Raw genomic sequence first — 18,828 nt, 5'->3', positions numbered from 1 at the left:
GTATCCCCAGGAAAGTTCTGGCCTGGTACCTCCAGTCACAAAATCAGGAGTTGATATCATAGATTTTAGTTTCAGTTCAAAGACTTGACGTGATAAATGAGAGGTAATAAAGCTAGAATTACTAAATGATTTATTAAGACAGTACTGGTGAAAAATTCTGTATGCAGACATCAGACTTAACCCCATTTTTAATAACTATTTAAAGAAAAGGTAAAGTGAAAGGCAATAACTCACATTACGAAAAGTGTTTATATTTAGTATTACTTAAGCTGCTGTCTTCACAGTAAATCCTGGCTCCTCGGCTGCAGGATGATAAGGACACACCTGTGTGAAATACAGTTCGGCAAACACCAAGGGAAAGAAAAATACATTTCCTAATTCAAACTGCAGGGAAATTGGGGGTGTTGAGAATGTAATTATTTCAGTTGGAAATGGGCCAGAATATTAGCCACAGCTTCTGGGATTTTTTTTTTATGGGATGAATCATCAGATTCTCCAATCTGAAGTTTCTTTTTCTTTAATTTTATTTTACTGTGGTTAGAACACTTAACAAGAGGTCTATTCTCTTCATAAGGGTTAAGTGTACAATGCCGTGTTGCTGACAGGGATATAATGTCATACAGCAGAACTCCACAGCTTACTCATCTTGCTTCAGTGAAACTTGATGCTGATTGACCAGTAACTTCACATTTCCCTGCCCCTGCCACCCCACCCTGGGCAACCAGCATTCCACTCTTCGATTCTACGAATTTAACTGTTTTAGACCTCATACGGGTGGAATCTTGCAGTGATTTATTTCACTTGGACTCGTTTGTGGCTTATATCATTTTGCATCGTGTCCTCAAGTTTCGTCCACGTTGCCACATATTGTAGTTTCCTTCTTTGCGAGTCTGAACACTACTTCACTGTACGTATACATCACAGTTTCTTTATCCATTCATCCACTGATTGATGGGCATTTATGTTGTTTCCACATGTTGGCTATCAAATCTGAATTTTCTAAGGGAAACTAATAACACACCAGGTTCATCCTACAAAAAAAAACTGTGGTTCCATTTGGGCTCAAAAGGAAAAGTTCGTCCTTCTAAAACTTCCCAAATCTACCCAGGCACCTAGATGCTTCTTGAATACTCAATGCTAATTCAAAGATGGGTCAGTCATTAAGTCCTTCAAGGTGAGAAAATTCACCATGCTGGTCAATTACCAATTGAAATTCCTGGTAAACCTGGAACTCCTCATACGAACTTTAATAAATGGAGTTTGCTTGCATTTGGTGGCTTCTTCTTCATGTTTTCTTTTCCCTTCAGAATAGTTTAATCATCAAAGCCATTCTATTAGTCATCAGAGAAACCTGGGTGCAAATCACAGCTCTACCGTTTCCTAGTTGTGTGACTCTGAGAAAGTTATTTGATCCCCGCCGAGCCTCTTTCTCCTCATATTTAAGGCGAGAACAAAGTCAACTGCTTATTGTCTATAGAATTTTATTCTAGCTTATCCTCTTTATAAGAGACCAGAACTATTATCAACCCATATTAACGATAAGGAAATTGAGGGAGAAAGGTTAAGAAATTTGCCAAGTACCTTATTCAATCCTCACAGCCATTTGACAAGATAGATATTATCACTGCCACACCTTAAAGATGCAGAAACCAAGCACAGAAAAGTTAAATAATTTGCTCACTTACACAGCTAGTGTGTGGCAAGGCCAAGGTGAAAATCTCAACTGGCTGCCTTGAGAGCTGCCCAGCAAAAGCGGTCCACACGCAGAGCACCTAGCCTTACGCCTGGAACTCGGCTGTACCAGAATATTAGGAAACAGGGCACCAGTGAAGGAGGTGGATACATTCTCTGTCACTCTTAGTAAGGAAGTGGTGTGAGCATTTAGGTGTGTGCCTATATGAAATACAAAATCAAAATAGCACCATTGTGGTATTTAGAAAGAACACAACCTCTGAAATAGATATTCGGGGTTGGATTTGGTTCCACTCCTTATTAATTGATGACTTTGAGCAAATGATTTCACTACTTAAGCCTCTGTCCCTTTAACTGAAACATGTGGATAATAATCCAGACAGTAGAGTGAGATTGTAAACATTAGATAAAAAAGACACCTATTAAGAGCCAAATACCATACCTGAACCAAAAATGCCTGACAAAGGCCCCTCTCTTCACTGCCACTCCCTTTATCCCTCTCTCTCTATTGGCTTCAAAGCAGAAGAAACTCCCACACGCGAGTCTCAAAATCATGCAAAATGAGACAGTCTGTACTGGGCAGGCCAACCTCGTACTGAGGGGCAGGCTGTGCCCCACACAGGCGCGCTCAGCCAGGGGGCCACGGAGAGGCTGAAACGTACCTCACACCCTGATTGGAGAGCGGGTCCCATTATTAGTCACACAAAGGTAACTGCTCCTCAAAAAAAGTGGCACACTTTTGTGACTGAACCACCCAAAATTTTTATGCTAATTCAGTTTTAGACTAGCTTCTAGAAGAATTTGGAGAACCGAGAGGAATTCCCCAGGGATGCTGGGTTTTGGCTTTGCTGCCGTAAACGTCACCAAGGTCAGCCTGCAAAGGCTAGAGTGACCGGATCCTGGCAGCAGCTCGCAGCCCTCCTAATCAAGTTTTTCTCTGCTGAGCACAGTCAAATGATGAGAATTATATCAGAACTCGTGAATTTAGATAATTCAGGTTTATTTACATCAAGTTCTTACTAGTTTCAGCATCATTATGGGTAACATCCCTGGGCAGAGACAGATGCCAGAACATTCATTCATCTTTCAAAGGAGTGGCTTTGCATGATCTATAAGCAGAGGGAGTAGAAACCAAAAAAATATATATATAGCTTTTTCCCGCATATACTAAGTCACCATGCTAGGAAATACCAGAACCCTTCCTTTGTACAATCCTCAAAATCAAAGCTGCAAACATTTGTTTACGATATTTAAATGCTTCATACTAGAAGCTGAGGATGAGGAAAGGAGAAATAGGCTTTTTATTGTCTACCCTCTGTGGTATTTTAATGTCAGCCATATGTGATACTTTAATCATGCTTTTAACCAGGTGTGATTCATATTATCACCAATTTTACACATGAGGAAAGCAACACTTGACCACATTAGAAGATTTTTTGCAAGGTCACAGTTAGAAAATGATGGCACTAGTACTTGCCTTTGAAAATAACACAATTTATAAGGAACAAACTGACAGTAACCAGAGGGGCAGGGGAGAGGGATAATGGGGGATAATAAGGGAAGGCCCACCAAGGAACATGTATAGAGGACACACAGACGAAGCCAAAGGGGGAGGTAGGGGGGTAGGGACAGGTAGGGCAGGGGGCCAAGGTGGGTTGAAAATGGAGACAACTGTACTTGAAGAATAAAAATTAAAAATAGGAAAAAATAAAATAACACGATTTGACAAAGAAGTTTGAGGGAAGAGGGGAGCAAAGTTCAAGGAGTTTATTCTTAGGCCCTCAGTTTATCCCAAAATGCAGAATAGTAGGTTGTCCAAAAAAAACAAGACTAAAATTTTATTAACCAATGTCACCCTAACAACTTCAATTAAGAAAAGAAAACTAATAGTAGGGTAAGATGAAAAAAACTTGAAGAAAGTGTTTTTCAAAAAATGGAAGTACCATCATGGGGCATAGGAAAGGAAGCCAGCCAGAGCCAAGGAAATGGATTGCTCAGCAAAGATGAAGGCCTGCTAAGACTGGAACTCATAAATCTGTAATGGAGCCAGTCAGCACCATTATGTAACTTTTGCCCAGTCGTGCTGGCGAGTCCAGAAATCAATTGATGCAGGACTGGCAAGTGACAGGTGGTGTTAAGCAAGGGCTTGAAAAGGCTTGAGGCAACTTGCAGTTTAAAAGCAAGGAGCACCTCCAGTCAGTCTGCTTTCCATTCCTTCTGAGGATGCACTTAAAATAAAAGTAAGATTAAAAGAAATAAACTGGCAGAGAACAATGGAAAGAGTGACACCAAACTTCATGAAAAGAGCCAGTGGACAGGCACAGGTTCATGTGAAATGAGCAGAAGCCACCATGGAGAGGAGCTAGCCAGCCCGACGGAACCTCCACAAGGCCCCGAGCTCCCACCTGAGCAGATGTAACAAGGGCGAGAGGGAATGTGTAGCTGACCACAGTGGGGCCCACTGCAGATCTGAGGAGGAAAAGCACTGTATCCCGGGGCGCTTCCATTTTCCTCTACTCACCCACCCATCCCCAACTGAGAACCCAGAACATCACCGAGAACCTCTTCTCTAAGGAATGTGGAAAAAAATAACTAGCTTCTATTTTAGATGTGAACAACTCAGAATAAAACTTTTTGGTCTTCTTTTGAGGGAGGGGGAAACATAACCTGAGAGATGCTAGGTTGAACGTTGTCAAGTTGGAAAGAAAAATTGACTCTTTAGAAATAAAGTTTTTTTTAACAAAAGCAAATTAAGAGGACAGCTAGATCAGGAGCAGAACCATAGAAATGAAGATCACATGGAGGGTTAGCAACAGGGGAGTGGGAGAAGAAGAAGTGGGAGAAGGTACAGAAAATAAGTAGCACAGACAGTAGATAGAAAATAGATAGGGGGAGGGCAAGAATAGTATGGAAAATACAGAATCTAAAGAACTTGAGACACGTGTTCATGAACTAAAGGGGGGGAATGGTGGGAGAGGGGTGTGCAGGGTGGAGGGGAAAGGAGGGGGGAATAGAACAAATGTAATGGCATAATCAATAAAAAATGTTAAAAAAAGAGAAAGTTTTTAAAAGAAAAGCTAATTATATACATAGAGAGATCTGCAAAGATATTACTCTTTAAAACAACACGAAGATGCTTTCAAAAGGAAACACTCAAAATAAAACAAAAGTAGTATCTTCAAAATAAAAAATGTACATAGAAAATAGAAAACAATGTCTGGAAAAAATCTCTCATAGCTAAAGACATCAGAAATATGCAAGAAAAAAATTAAACACATAGGCAAACCGCCCATACATTCTGACATCTGATTTTCAGGAGTCCTGGAGAGCGCAGAAAAAAATAAAGAAGAGGGATAGAATAAAACTACGGTAGAAGAAATTTCCATGAGGTTAAAAAAATACATATTAAATTAAGAGAGTTCAGAGAGCACCTGGTACAAGGCACGAACAAGGCCCTATGCTTAGCCATTGGTTTACCTATTCATTCATTCATGCAACAAACATTGTTTTGGGGACACAACTATTATGGAAAGAATTATAACACCTGTTCTTGAGAAGCTCATATTTTGGAGACAGGAGATAAGAGCAAAGCAAATAATTCAAAAAGGTACGTGCTGATAGAGGTTAGTGCTATGAGGACACTAAACAGGAGTAAGGTGGTGGAGAATGATGGGAGAGTGTGTTTCTGGGATCAGGCAGAGAGCAGACGCCTTGCCGAGACAGTGACACTGGAAGGGTCTGGCTAACATGGAACCTGAGGGCAAAGCATTTCCTAACCAGGCCTCACACCTGGTGCATGCATCACACACGACACAGCTGGTGGAAAAGAACTCTCGGGACAAACGGCCATATTCTGTCACCTAGATAAGCTCTGATTGGTCGTTTCTTTTTTGTTTTCTTTAATATTCTACATTGGCTCAATGAAATTAAAGGTTTTGTTATTCAGATTTCAAGTGAAGCATTTTATAACATAAAACTCAACTGAGAATCAAAAGGAATGGAGCATTTGTTGGTACCAAGCACCAAAAACTAGGCACTCAAGTTCTGTTCGTTGAGCAGATCCTAACAAACCCTGACAAACTCAAGAAATAAAAGTTAGGTTTTCATAGCTGTCAAAGAAGAGTTTTCCGCCTTCTTTTGGCAAGGCTGTAGGAAAATCAGTGCTTGTATCCATTGCTGGTGATGGTACATACACATCAGTACAACACTGGGAAGGCAATTTGGCCATGTTCACTGCAACCCCACTTGGGGACATTTATTCTACAAATGCACAGCACACAGGAGAAGCGGTATATGCAAGAGGCTGTTTACTGCAGCATTGTTTTAATAATTAAAGTTGAGAAAGAACCCCACTGACCATCCAATGGCAATCAGTTAAATTAGAAAATAAAATTAAATGGAGTGTAATCACTACATAGTAATTAAGAGCATGGGCTCTGAATTACCTGGGGTTAAATGTAGGGTCAAGTCCTGAGTAATATGCAACACAGCCACTCTGGGTCATAAAATCCTTCTGTTAGATCTTAAGGGATTTTGTCAACTGCTTATTCAGGACAGCGGTTATTAAAAATTAAATTATATAAAACTACAATTAAATAAATGTTATTAAAAACAAAGATAAATATACTCAAATCATCACCTCCTAATTCTTTTACTATACTTTACTACAGTCTGTGCTCTGGACCAGGCTCTGTAAGCCTATCACATCTGTGTGATAAAAAATACTATATGAAGGGATGTGACTGGCATCTCCTCCTAATGCAGCATCTTCACCCTGGCAGCTCGCAGTCAGCCATGGTGGGAATAATTACACCTCTGAAATCAGCAAATGCTATACAGACTGGGTTTTTGTTTGGTTTGGTTTGGTTTTGAGAGAGAGAGAGACATTTGTTACACATTTATCAGCACATCACACACACACATGCACATGTGTTCTTCTGTACCTAGGTTTTGCTGTCTGTAAAATCAGGAGACTAGCACCTACCTGATCGGGTTGTGTGAGGATTAGTAAGTCGTTCTATGTAAAGCACTTAGGAGAAATGTCTGTCATGCAGTAGTGTCCATATAAAGGTTAGCTATGATTCAAAACATTAGAAGATCTCCAAGAAGTATCTTAACATTTAATAGAGAAGCTCAGCAAAGTGTCTATAAAATGCTATATGTTGGATATAAAGCAGGGAAAATTGAAAATACCCATTCATAGTTATCCAAAGAAGCCCTGAAAGTGTACACAATGAATTGAAGTTGTCACCTGGTGTGTCTTTGGGTGGAGAAATGGGATGGAGGGTTTGGGTAAGGGCCAGACTCTTGACTACCTATCTGCATTGCCAGATCATACAAAACCGCGTCAATGTATCATCTATGCAAACATCACAGTAAAAACAAGCATAGTTTCATGAACTCAACAAGCATTCCCTTGTTGTCTGTTGTCATTGAAATGCTATGGGAGACACCCATAGGAGGGTCAAAGGGACAGAGCCGTGGCCTCCACCCTCAGCACCTGCTCCACTTGGACAGAGGAAGCACACAGAGACCGGCTTCGGGGGGGAGGCACAGGTCTGCCCCTGGACCCCGACACTTCACTCATGATCATGATGATGTGGAGCGGCACTTCCAGGATACTTACCCTGTGGTATAAGGGATGTTTATGCCTCCTAGATTGATACTCTCACATCCAACAATGAACAGGGTTGAAAAACACAGCAACGACACACCACTGCAGATCATCGCTAGTTTTGCAGATTCTCTTGCACCAAGTTTCAATTTTTTTATAATGTAGCCTCCAAGGACAATACCAACACCAGCGCTGGGGACAATAATGACACCTGGAGGGAAGGAAAGGACAGAATCGATTTATTTAATTAATGTATGACTCCATTAATTTAAGTAATGCATACTATTATTTGTTTTCCAATACTCTGTTTCTACTTACTAGTACTAAGGTAAAGAATAAAAATACTGTAATCAAAGTTGGCGGTTGTAAAAATGGTCCATGTGGATGAGCACAGGGCATAGAGTCAATAATACTGTGCTAACTATGTATGGTGTCGGGTGGGTCCTAGGCTTATCGAGGTGATCACTTCATAAGTTACGTATGTGTCTAACCACTGTGCGGTCATCTGAAACTAATATGATATTGTATGTCAACTGTAACTGAAATTTTTGTTTTAATTATTTAAAAAGAAACAATTATTTAAAAAATACTGTAATTAGTAAATCCTCAATGTGTAACTTTGTAGTGTATTGCCTATTATAAAGCAATATAATAAATACAAGCAACCCAAGAGAAAAGTAAGAAAATCTTGAATGGGCCCTTCACTAAAGAGGGAATTCAGCTAACCAAAAAATACATGAAGGTGTTCAGGCTCGTTAGTAAGAGGGAGATACAAACTGAAACCACAATGGAAAACTACTCCACACCAATCAGGTTGGTAAAAATGTAAAAGCCTGACAGTACCACAAGTTGGCAAGTGGAGCGATGGGCCCCCTCTGGTGGGACATGAACTGTGGCACCTACTCCGACACTGACTGGCCCAGTTGGACACACGCCCACCCTGTGACAGGCAGTTCTGCTCCTGAGTCTATACCCTGAAGAAACCCACGCACATGGCAACCAAGAGAGGTGTACGAGGTATTTGAAGAAATGTAATAACCAAAAAACTGGAAATGAACCAAATATCCGTTAATAGATACATAACACGCAGCAAATTTATATGATGGAATGCCACATTACGGCAGTAAAAGTCAGAAACCTAATTACACATAACTACGCATGTGGATGGATTCTACAAACACAATGCTGAGTGAAAGAAGCAGAACACAACAGAGCACATGTGCAAGTGCATTTGTATCAAGTTCAAGAACAGGGAACATGAAATGATATTGTTTAGAAATGCACATACTGGTAATACAACTATGAAGAAAATCCAGGAAGTAATTGCCATAAAAGCCGAGATAGCGGGGCGATGGGTGGGATTGGAAAGGGCACAGGGGACTCCTGGAGGACTGAAAACACTCCGTTCCACGACCTGGGTACGAGGTGCACACGTGTTCACTTCAGAGTTACTCCTTACCTCAAACTTTGTTTAACGTACTTCTCAGTGCGTTGTGTTTTACAGCAACATGTTTTTAAATAGCCATAGTGCCTGCCTCAAGAACCTTATAATCTAAAAGGGAACCCAACAAAAAAATTCAGAACACAAAAAAGGAATTATACAAGGGCAGGGAGAACATAGGAAAGGAAGCATCTGAGTTTTCCCTGGGAAAAATCGGGGAGGGCTTCCCAGAAGTGGCCATAGTGGAGCTGACATTTGACAAATGAGACAGAATCCATCCAAGGCACCAGCACAGAGACAACATCCTACACAAAGGAAACATGTGCAGAGGCATGAGACGGAACTGAGGATTCAGAGCAGTCCGCCGAACAAGTTGGGAATGTGGAGTGCCAGCTGCCAGGAAGTGATGGGACACGGACAGGAGAGGTGAGGAAGAGCGAGACCATCGGAGATCATGAACGGGAGGTCAGGCCGCACCTCTGCGCCATGAGACACCACCCAGGAATCCTCAGCCGGGCTCTGCCGGGATGGGAGTTGTGTGATATGAAGATCATTCCTGGCCCCGAGATAGAAGGCGGCTTAGATGGAGTCGAAGCTGGAGTCAGAGACGTGGTCAGGAGGGTAGCTGCAAAGGTCCAGGAGAGCCATGGTCAGGCCCCACACCGATGGCATGGTAAATAAATTAGCGAAGGAGGACAGGGGCAGAGAAAGGGCTACGGCACAACAACTGGGCAACAGTCAGCGAAAGTGCCTCACATAGTTGCACCTGTGTCGCGAGCGGGGGAACCTGGGAGGGGGCATCTATAACCTGGAGCAGAATTCATGGTGCAGGTAGAATGTTCCAGCAAGACTGAACAAAGAAAAGTGAAGGGCCCAAACCAGAGTCCTGGAGAGTGCCAGTGCTAATGGGGGGCCATAAAAAGATGAGCCCACAGAGGAAACTGAAAATGAGCAGCCACAGAGGGGAGAGGAGATCTAGGACAGATAAACGTGTTAAGGGGGTGAAGCCTGGGCTTCGGATTCAGAAGGACTGCAATTCAAATTTGTAGCCGTGCCATCACATGTAAACATCTGCTTCCTCAACACTAAACCAGATGTCTTAACATTATCATGGAGATGTCTACCTTTCATGTTAAAATGAAGATTACAGACACCATCTGTAGCCACAGTACACTGTGTATGGCACACAGTATAAATTGTAGTTATTACCATTACAACTGTGCCATAGAAACCAAGGAAAGTTTCAAGGAGAAAATGAAGAGTGGCACATGCCTCAGAGAAGTCGAGTAGGAGAAAGACTGAAATGAAATGATGACATCACTGGAGATCTTGGCAAGAACAATGTTCAGAGCATCCTGAAGACAAAAACTAGACCTCAGCGGATGAGCAGGCAGTCGTACGGATTTGGAGATTGGAATCTGCCCTGCCTTTCCAGAGTTTTGGCTGTAAGAAGGAGGAGGGCTACGGGTCCCTGGTTAGAGTTGGGGCTTTCAGAGTCTTGTCTGTTTGCTAAGGTATGGAGAAGCTGAAGCATATTTATATAGAATCCTGGAAAAATTAGACTAAAAAGGAGTGATAGAATGGAGAGGGAAAAGTCTGCTGAACATCAGTGCAAGGTCCTTGAGAAGTCGGCACAGATGATCAGAGGGCCCTGGATGTGGAGAGATCCCCTCCTCTGCACTAGGAATAGGACTGGAGAGGGGGAAGGAGGGGGATTTCACTGCGTGGGCCATAGTTTTCTGTTTCCTTATTTTTCCTGTTATTTTGGAAACATAATGTAATACATGTTGCAGCAGAACATCTGAAAAGCATAGGAAAGTAGGAAGACACAAAAATCCACTGCTTACATAATTCACTCATTTTTTTTTCTTTTTCCTTCAAGAATTGATAGCATGCTGCCAATTTGTATTTTTATAGCTTCGTGGGGGGGGGCATCATGTGTAGTTAAAAATAAAAGTAACTCTTAGAAGAAAGGGATACTGAGCCTTAAATGTGGCCAAGGCTTGGGATAACCTTCGCAGGAAAGTGAAGACAGCAGACATAGGAAGGTGTCACAGGCTCGGCATGCACGGAGTACTGCGAGTCCAGATAACACGAGGTCCCAGAGGCCTGCAGCTGCGTCAGTGCGCATGGTTGGAGGGCTTGCTTGAGCATGTTCAACGACCCATGCAAGGGAGTGAAGAACGAGGCCTGGATTTATCTAAAGTCTGAGCTCTGCCTGGCAACCAGTGTTCATCTTGTAATCCTCACTGCAGTCCTGATTTTATAAAATCAATAACAGCCCTTGTACAGGTGAAGAAACTGACCTCTCAGAGAAGTGACTTGGCCAATAGTGCACATGAGGGAGGGAGACCCTGAATAAAAACTGAGGTCTCCGATTCCCAGCTCTGTCCACATCACCACAGCAGCCTCGGAGACTCAGCTGGCCCCTGGAATCTTCTAGGTAAGTTGACCGGGGCTCTGTCTGGGCTTACAGGAGCTGGGTAATAAAGTATCTGCCTCATTAAGGAAGGGTACCACGCTGTCAACACGATTAAATAGGTAAAGCTTTACATTTATAATGAAATGGCACATCAGTAAAATTCCTATTTCAGCTGAGCAATTTACAGAGGGACAAATACTCTGCAGAGCCCCAGGACAACAACAAAGCAAATCCCCATGCTCACAGCTGAGCCATAACTTAAAAGCAGTAGGATTTATTTGACTAAACATCCTAATTAGTACTTAGCTCTTAAAAATAGGGCATTTGTCATCAGTAAATATGAGGTTACATCAAACAGAGTAAACACCTATTAAAATGTTCACCTAATGTCTCTCAGCCTCTAAATCTTGACACATCATCAACACACAAAGGTTCTGAGTATTCACTCCTGCCAATCTGTACATCGCTCAGATCTCCTGCTGGAGTAAGAGACCCAAATGATTCCTTGTTGGAGCTGATGGCCAATGGGGTGAGTGGGGGACATTCGGGGCTGGGGAGCAAGGGGGTAGGGTATGACAGTAGACCCTTCTCGCTGCCCCCTGACTGTGGGAAACCATCTTTGTTAGTTTGAAGTTAGCTCATGGAGAATATGGAGGGGCTGGGAGTCCATTTCTCCCCCCACCACTATCCTACCATCCAGGCCTTCCAACTTCCACACTCCCTTGTGAAGAAATAATTGTGTAAGATGGGATCTCCAGGCAGAAACTGCCTTATTCAAATTCACCTCACTGCTGGGTGCTCTCCTTCCCTTCCCTTCCCTTCCCTCTGGCCCTAGACGGCCCCAGCTCCTCTACCTCCTCTGCCCCTCTGAGCCTCTGCATCTGACCCACCTCCTTTCCTGCCCCAGCGTGACAGCCCCAGCTGTCCCAGAGTTTTTTTCTCTCATGCCCTCTCGTGACCTAGACATGTGGCGGGGGAGGGTTCTGGAGGGGGATGCCCAAGGACATCTGATCAGCTGGTGTCCAGGGACAACTCTGGTATAAGTATGGCGGGAGGAGGATGGGGACCAAGCTTAGAAAGATGGCAACACGTGGGCTGAGCCCGCAGCCCACCCAAAATACAACTGGTGGAGGAAAGAAGCCAATGCCCCTGGAAGTGTCTAAGAGACAAATCCAGGTGAGAGTATGGGCGGTGTAGACAGATGCCCTGAATTGGAAACAGCTCTGCCAACTACAAGCTGAGTCTTTCTGGACACACCCAGGCCTTGTATTTTCTCTCCTGTAAAATACGGGTAAGAATAATATGTTGCTCATAGGGTTATTAAAATTAGACAAGCTAAGACATATGAAGTTCTTAAAAGAGTGAGCTATCATCATCATCATCATGAGTATAAACATCAGCAGCAACAGCCTAATATTAGTGAGTTCAACATTTGCACAATGAGCTATATTGGAATTATAATTACACAAATTTCTATATGCTATGTAATCTACAGAACTGAATGTAAGCTACAATTAGTGGACTAACATAAACCTCTATGCTCTTTAATATGTAAATCTTTGAATGATATTTAGCTTATGATTGTTAAACACACAAACCCGTTTGTTATTTAGCTACCTATCATGCGTATATATCTGAATCAAAAGAACTCATTTCTGCATTAATTCTTAAAAAGTCTCCTTTCCAGTTAGAAATCTTTTATCTTTTTATTTATCAAAGCAAATTGATATGTCAGTTGTCTTAACTCTGTTCTTGCTCTTATGTCATACACTATAACACTCAGTGTTGCAGTTATTACTTGAGGTCTCAATATTGCTTCCCTTATAAAGTGTGGCTGCATGAAGTGGAAAGGTCTTTAGAAAAAATGATATTCAGTGAGTCCCCAAATATTAAAGCTAAGGAGGAACTTTCTTCTCTACACCAATATACAGACATTACCTACCTCCATAGACATGTAAAATATGCCTGAGCTTAATATGTGATTTGCAGCACAATGGCGAGGTGGAGAAAATTAGGTGACTCACTCATTAGTAAGAATGTTCCATGGAGAAAAGTGAGGAGAAAGGGGGAAAAAAACAAAACAAAACACCAAGACTATTTTAAGCTCAGGACTTTCAACTGCGCTGTAGCCGTTGCTATTATTAAGACAGACAACAGTGTACTTTCATGGCACCCAGTGCTGACCCTTGTCGGGAGGTCGGTACCTCCCCATCTTTCCTGCCAGCCAGAAGGTTCCAGTGCCGAATAGGGACGTTATCTTTATTCTTCATACCTTCTGAGCACTTACCAGGGTGTGGTGAATGTATGGCTGAACGTATGGATTTTGTTATTTATAATTTACTACATAAAAATCTTCAAATGACATTCATTTCCATTTTCACTTATTCCTTGAAGCAGGCTATCCCTCATTTTACATACAGGAAATATAAGATACAACTTGGGGTGAAAACATGCTAAAATCGGTTTAAAACTGGCAGGCTTTAAATAGCTACATTGATGCCTGAAAAATCTCACTGTTATCAAAATTCTAACTTGAACATTATTAGCAGAAGTTTAACTGCCAACATCCTAAAGGTGGCAAACTGGGTGACGTCACTAGTCCTCTGAGGGGAGGGGAAAGGGTGAGGAGCACCTGGGAAAGAAGGAACTTACAATCCAATCCCATTCTTATTCCTGTTTATTCATAGTCTTCTCCCTCCTTCCCCCTTTCCCTCCATCTCTCCTTCTCTGGACACACACACACACACACACACACACACACACACACACTCTGATGTTGAGTAGATGCCAGGTAGTGTGATACTGACTCTGCATATAATCACACTTAATTCTCAGACATGTAAGGACTTTGAGTTGCTCTGAAATCAGAATGTGTCCTACAATCAACAGCATCTCAGCTCTGTGTCACAGTCTAGTTCGAAGCATTTTTCTCTCATCATAATGCAAAATCACAGTGCACCTCACAATGAACGATGTCTTAGACTGGAAGAATCGTAGTGTTCTTTCCACATCACAGATGAGAAAACTGAGTGAGTGGCAGACTGGTGTGACAGTCAGGCTTATTTCACTTTTCCAAAGACCAGGCTTCTAACCTTATGATACAAAATCAGTGATTTCCTATCACCAGGGCACATTATTTTACTCTGTTAAGCTTCCACTTTCCCTTGAAAACATTTTCTTATAGGAAATAAATATCAATTACTGTCAGCAGGGAATAAGGAAAAGACTTAAAATTCAAACCTTGAAGCAAGAAAATTTTAAATGGTCTGGGAATAGACAGCGAGTGAGTATACATTTTCACTAACAATACATAGACTCACACAGTATCACAAAAGCACAACATATCTTTTTCTTCTCCATATAGATCAACAACTACCCTTGTGGAAAAAATCTCAGAAATTCCTTCACAACAATGAACCAGTGGTATCATTAGAACTAATTGATGGTAACTGCTTAGTAAAATGCAGTGGCTTTTCTAAGACAGAAAACAGACTATTTCTTGAAGTCCATATTGTTTCACAATGTAACACTAAATCAAACTTTGAAGGAGGAACAGCAAAGTATAGAACCATTGACTGGATGAGCAGAGGCAGCCTGTGTGTGTTGAACTAAATAGCATATTCCCTAATCCAGTCTCCCAGGACCTGAAGAGAAGGCAATGGGCCCAGAGGAAGAATTTACAGGGAGGTCCTTTAGGAATTCTCTGCAGACAGACGAGTTGGCTGGTTAGCCAGCCTCACACCAGGCTGCTGCACACAGCTGGTCTCAAATCGTGTCCTCTTCATTTTCAGATAGAAAACAAAGAGCCAGAAGAGGACTTCTCCGGCCACAGCCTCCTCTGCTAAGTACCGCAGGAGAGCCACAGTGTGGCTCAGAAGGGACCACCTGCAGCTAACAATAGAGGATGCTGTGAAATTTCTAGCACGGCCTTACTGAAATTACCAATCAAGGCTTTCAAAGGAATTACACACTTCTGCAAACCTTCCCTTCCCTGACTTCAGCATGGAGATAGCGATCTGAAGCTCATATTTAATTCCTACTCGGGCAAACGGGTCTCATTCACCCAGAATAACACTTTCTTCAACTCTGCTAACACAGGGAGACACTGTGCGGTGGGAGAGAAACCTGAGAACCAAACCTCAGGAGTCGAGGTCTTGGGATCACCGAAGGAAAGGTAATAAAAGGTGCATTCAACAGAGAAAACAACCACACTTTTCATTCCAGGTGTCACCAGAGCTCCAGCTAAAATACTACAGAAAAGCAAATATCGAGTCGTGCCATGGGAAAAATCCAAAAGTCAACTCGAATTAATATTCCATCTTTTACAGCCTAGAAACCTAGAAGAGTTTTCTTCACCCAGGCACTAAAACCACAGAGGGCACAAACAGCTCCACATGATGAAATGCAAAACTCAGAGCATTGACTTCCTTCCGTCTTTCACTGGTTCTGGGAAACAAGGTGAAACAGCAAAAGCTCTCAACAAGATACTGCAAAAGGAAAAGCCTCCTGTAAAGAAAAATTTATTGGCGACTGATAGAAGTCTATTAGCTCTTTTGGTCATCAAAATAAACTGCAAACTAAGACCATGGTATTGAGTTGCAGGACTTGGTTTCTGTTCACAGAGGCAAAGCTACTGGGGTGGGCCAGTGCCAAGTGCAAAACCCTCTTTGGAGGCCCTTCGGGCGAGATCCATTTTCTCTTGTTGGCAGTTTGCAAGTCTCCCCTTTTCATTGACGTTCAAATTCGGCAGCTCTCAGGACATTCCCAGCTGCCATTGAGACAGTTAGCATCACTGCATCCCCTAACAGCCGAGCCGCCAAAGCCTGACAACACTATCCGCGCCCAGGGAGAAGCAAGAAGATTTTAAAAACCCCATTTATTGGGGGGGGGAAATTTTTAAGAGAAGCTTCTACACACCTCAACTATATTTGTTAGACAGTTACTGTCCCATAAGGGCTACATGAAAATTTTGCTCATTAAGAACCAGGTTAATTCTGCCAAGTTTATGGGGGGGGGGGCAAAGCAACCACTTAATAAACATAGTCAACTCACTGCTAGAATGTGCTATTTCTTTCTCTTTCTTTTTTAATTGACAGCTTCATTGAGCTATAATTCACAAACCATACACGTCACCTACTTATGTAAGTGTACAGTGCAGTGTTTTTTAGTATATCAGAGATATGCAACCATCACCACAATCATTTTAGAACATTTACATCATGCCCCCCCAAAATCCTGTACCCATTAGGTATCACACCCATTTCCTCCCAAACCCCTCCCCCAGCCCTAGACAACCACCAATATATTCTCAGTCTCTATAGATTTGCCTTTTCCAGACATTTCATATAAATGGAGACATACAATGCCTCCGTCCGCCTTCTGTCACTTAGCATAATGTTTTCAAGGTTCATCCCTGCTGTAGCATGTATTGATACTTCATTTCTATTTATGGCCAAATAATAATCAATCATACTGATATACTACATTTGATTTATCCATTCATCATAAATGGATAAATTTAATTTATAAATGGATAAATTTAATTTACCCATTCATCCATTTATGGACATTTAGATTGGTTCTATTTTGGGCTGTTACAAATAATGTTGCTATGAACATGTATATACAAGTTTTTTTGTAGATTTACATTTTTATTTTTCTTAGGTACATGCCTAGAAATGGAATTTCTGGATCATACGGTAACTCTTATGTTTAAAGGAAGTGCTAAGCTGTTTTCCAAAGTGGCTGCACCATTTGATTTTCCTACCAGCAAAGGGAGAGGGCTCCAGCTTCTCCAGGTCTTTGCCAGCCCTTATAACTGTCATAGATGATGTCTAGTCATAGTCATCCACGTGGGTGTGAAGTGGTGTCTCATCGAGGTTTCGATTTGCAGTTCCTTGGTAACTAATGAGGGTGAGCATCTTTTCACGCTACCATTGTATATCTTCTTCAGAGACATATCTATTCAGATCCTTTGTCCATTTTCTATGGGCATATTTATCCTTTTATTATTGAGTTGTAAGCATTCTTCGTATAGTCAAGATGCAAATCCCTCACCAGATATATGTTTCGAAAATATTTTCTCCCATTCTGTGGGGTTTTTTAAATTTTTTTGGTGGTAACCTTTTATATACTAAAGTTTTGATGATACCCAATTTATCTATTTTTCACTGTTTGCATTGTCTAATCCAAGGTCACAAAGATTTATGCCTATGTTTGTTCTAAGAGTATTATAATTTCTAGCTCTTACATTAGGTCTTTGAGCCATTTTGAGTTAATTTTTACATATGATGTGAAGTCGAACTTCATTCTCTTGCTTGGAACTATCCAGTTGTCCCAGTACCATTTTTTTGAGACAATTATTCTTTTCTCATTGAACAGTTTTGGCTTCCTTGTCAGAAATCAGTTTACCATAGATGTATGGGTTTATTTTTGAACTCTCAATGCTATTCCATTGATGTTTATGTTTATGTCTCTTTTAAGTACCACACTGTCTTGATTACTGCTGCTTTTTATTAAGTTTAAAATCAAGAAGTCTAGGTCCCGGAGGACCTTGACAAAGACCTTTGTTTTTTGTCAAGATTGTTTTTGGGTATTCTGGGTATCTTGCATTTCCCAAAGAATTTTAGAATCACCTGGCCAATGAAAATACTCAAAGAAGCCAGTTGATATTTTGATGGGGATTTGGTTTACTCTATCTGGGAAGTATTCAGTCATCTTAATAACATTACATGCTCCAATTCATGAGGATGAGATATCTTTCTATTTATTTAGGTTTCCTTTAATTTTTAAAGAATATTTTGTGGTTTTTCAGGATATAAGTTTTGTACAACTTTCATTAAATTTCTTCCTAAGCCTTTCATTCTTCAATGCTAGTATAAATGAAATTGTTTCCTTAATTTCATGTTTAAACTGTTCATTGCTAGTGCATAGAAATATACTAGTACACTACTACAATTGCTATTTAGATACTAATCTTATATCTCACTGCCTCACTGAACTCACTAGTCCTACTGATTTTTTAATGGATTCCTTAGGATCGTCTCTAGATAATACCACATAATCTGTGAATAAAGATAGTTCTACATTTTTCCATCCAATATGAATGCCTTTCACATCATCCTCTTGCCTAACTGTCCTGGTCAGAATCTCCATCGCAGTGGTGAGTGGAAGCAGCAATTCCCGTATTCCCGATTTAGGAGGAAAGCAGCCAGTTTTGACCAATAAGTGTGACATCAGCTGTGGGTTTCCTGTAGATGCCGTTTGTTACATTCTGGTTTTAATTAATAAGAGTTGAAGTAAAGTTCATTTTGTACTTTTTACAAATGTGTTAAGAAGTATAACTTTTGGAAAACTTGTAAAAGTTTTATAAAACTTAAAAACTTACCATTTTTAAAACATATATTCAGTGTAGCAGAAAACATTTATTGAGTATCTACTATGCGTTAGGCCCTTTACTAGACTCTGGAGATATGTGCTTAGAAACCTGACAAAAATTGCTACCTAACTGAGTATGCAATTACTGTGGGGAAAACAGACACTAAATAAACCAATAACTAAGCAAATTGTACTGATTTTTTAGAAAGTGAAAAGCACTAATAGAGAAAAATCTTCAACCGAGCAAGGAAAATCAGGAGTTGTGGGAAAGGAGTGCCATTT

The 18,828-nt window shown here is 41.2% G+C and overlaps 1 protein-coding gene across 4 annotated transcripts in view; it reads right to left on the bottom strand.

Moving 5' to 3' along the window:
* Window positions 1–18,828, bottom strand: part of SLCO5A1 (solute carrier organic anion transporter family member 5A1) — a 120,476-nt gene that overhangs the window by 15,510 nt on the left and 86,138 nt on the right. For all 4 annotated transcript variants that reach the window (XM_037148923.2, XM_037148922.2, XM_037148924.2 and 1 more), the window contains one exon: window positions 7,319–7,517. In XM_037148923.2, coding sequence (XP_037004818.2) covers window positions 7,319–7,517 — 199 coding nt within the window. The remainder of the gene's footprint in view (window positions 1–7,318; window positions 7,518–18,828) is intronic.

Source organism: Artibeus jamaicensis, unplaced genomic scaffold (genome assembly GCF_021234435.1).
Source record: "Artibeus jamaicensis isolate MK-2021 breed Jamaican fruit bat unplaced genomic scaffold, CSHL_Jam_final scaffold_916, whole genome shotgun sequence".
Lineage (NCBI taxonomy): Eukaryota > Metazoa > Chordata > Mammalia > Chiroptera > Phyllostomidae > Artibeus > Artibeus jamaicensis.
This window is presented reverse-complemented; position numbering and strand designations above follow the sequence as displayed.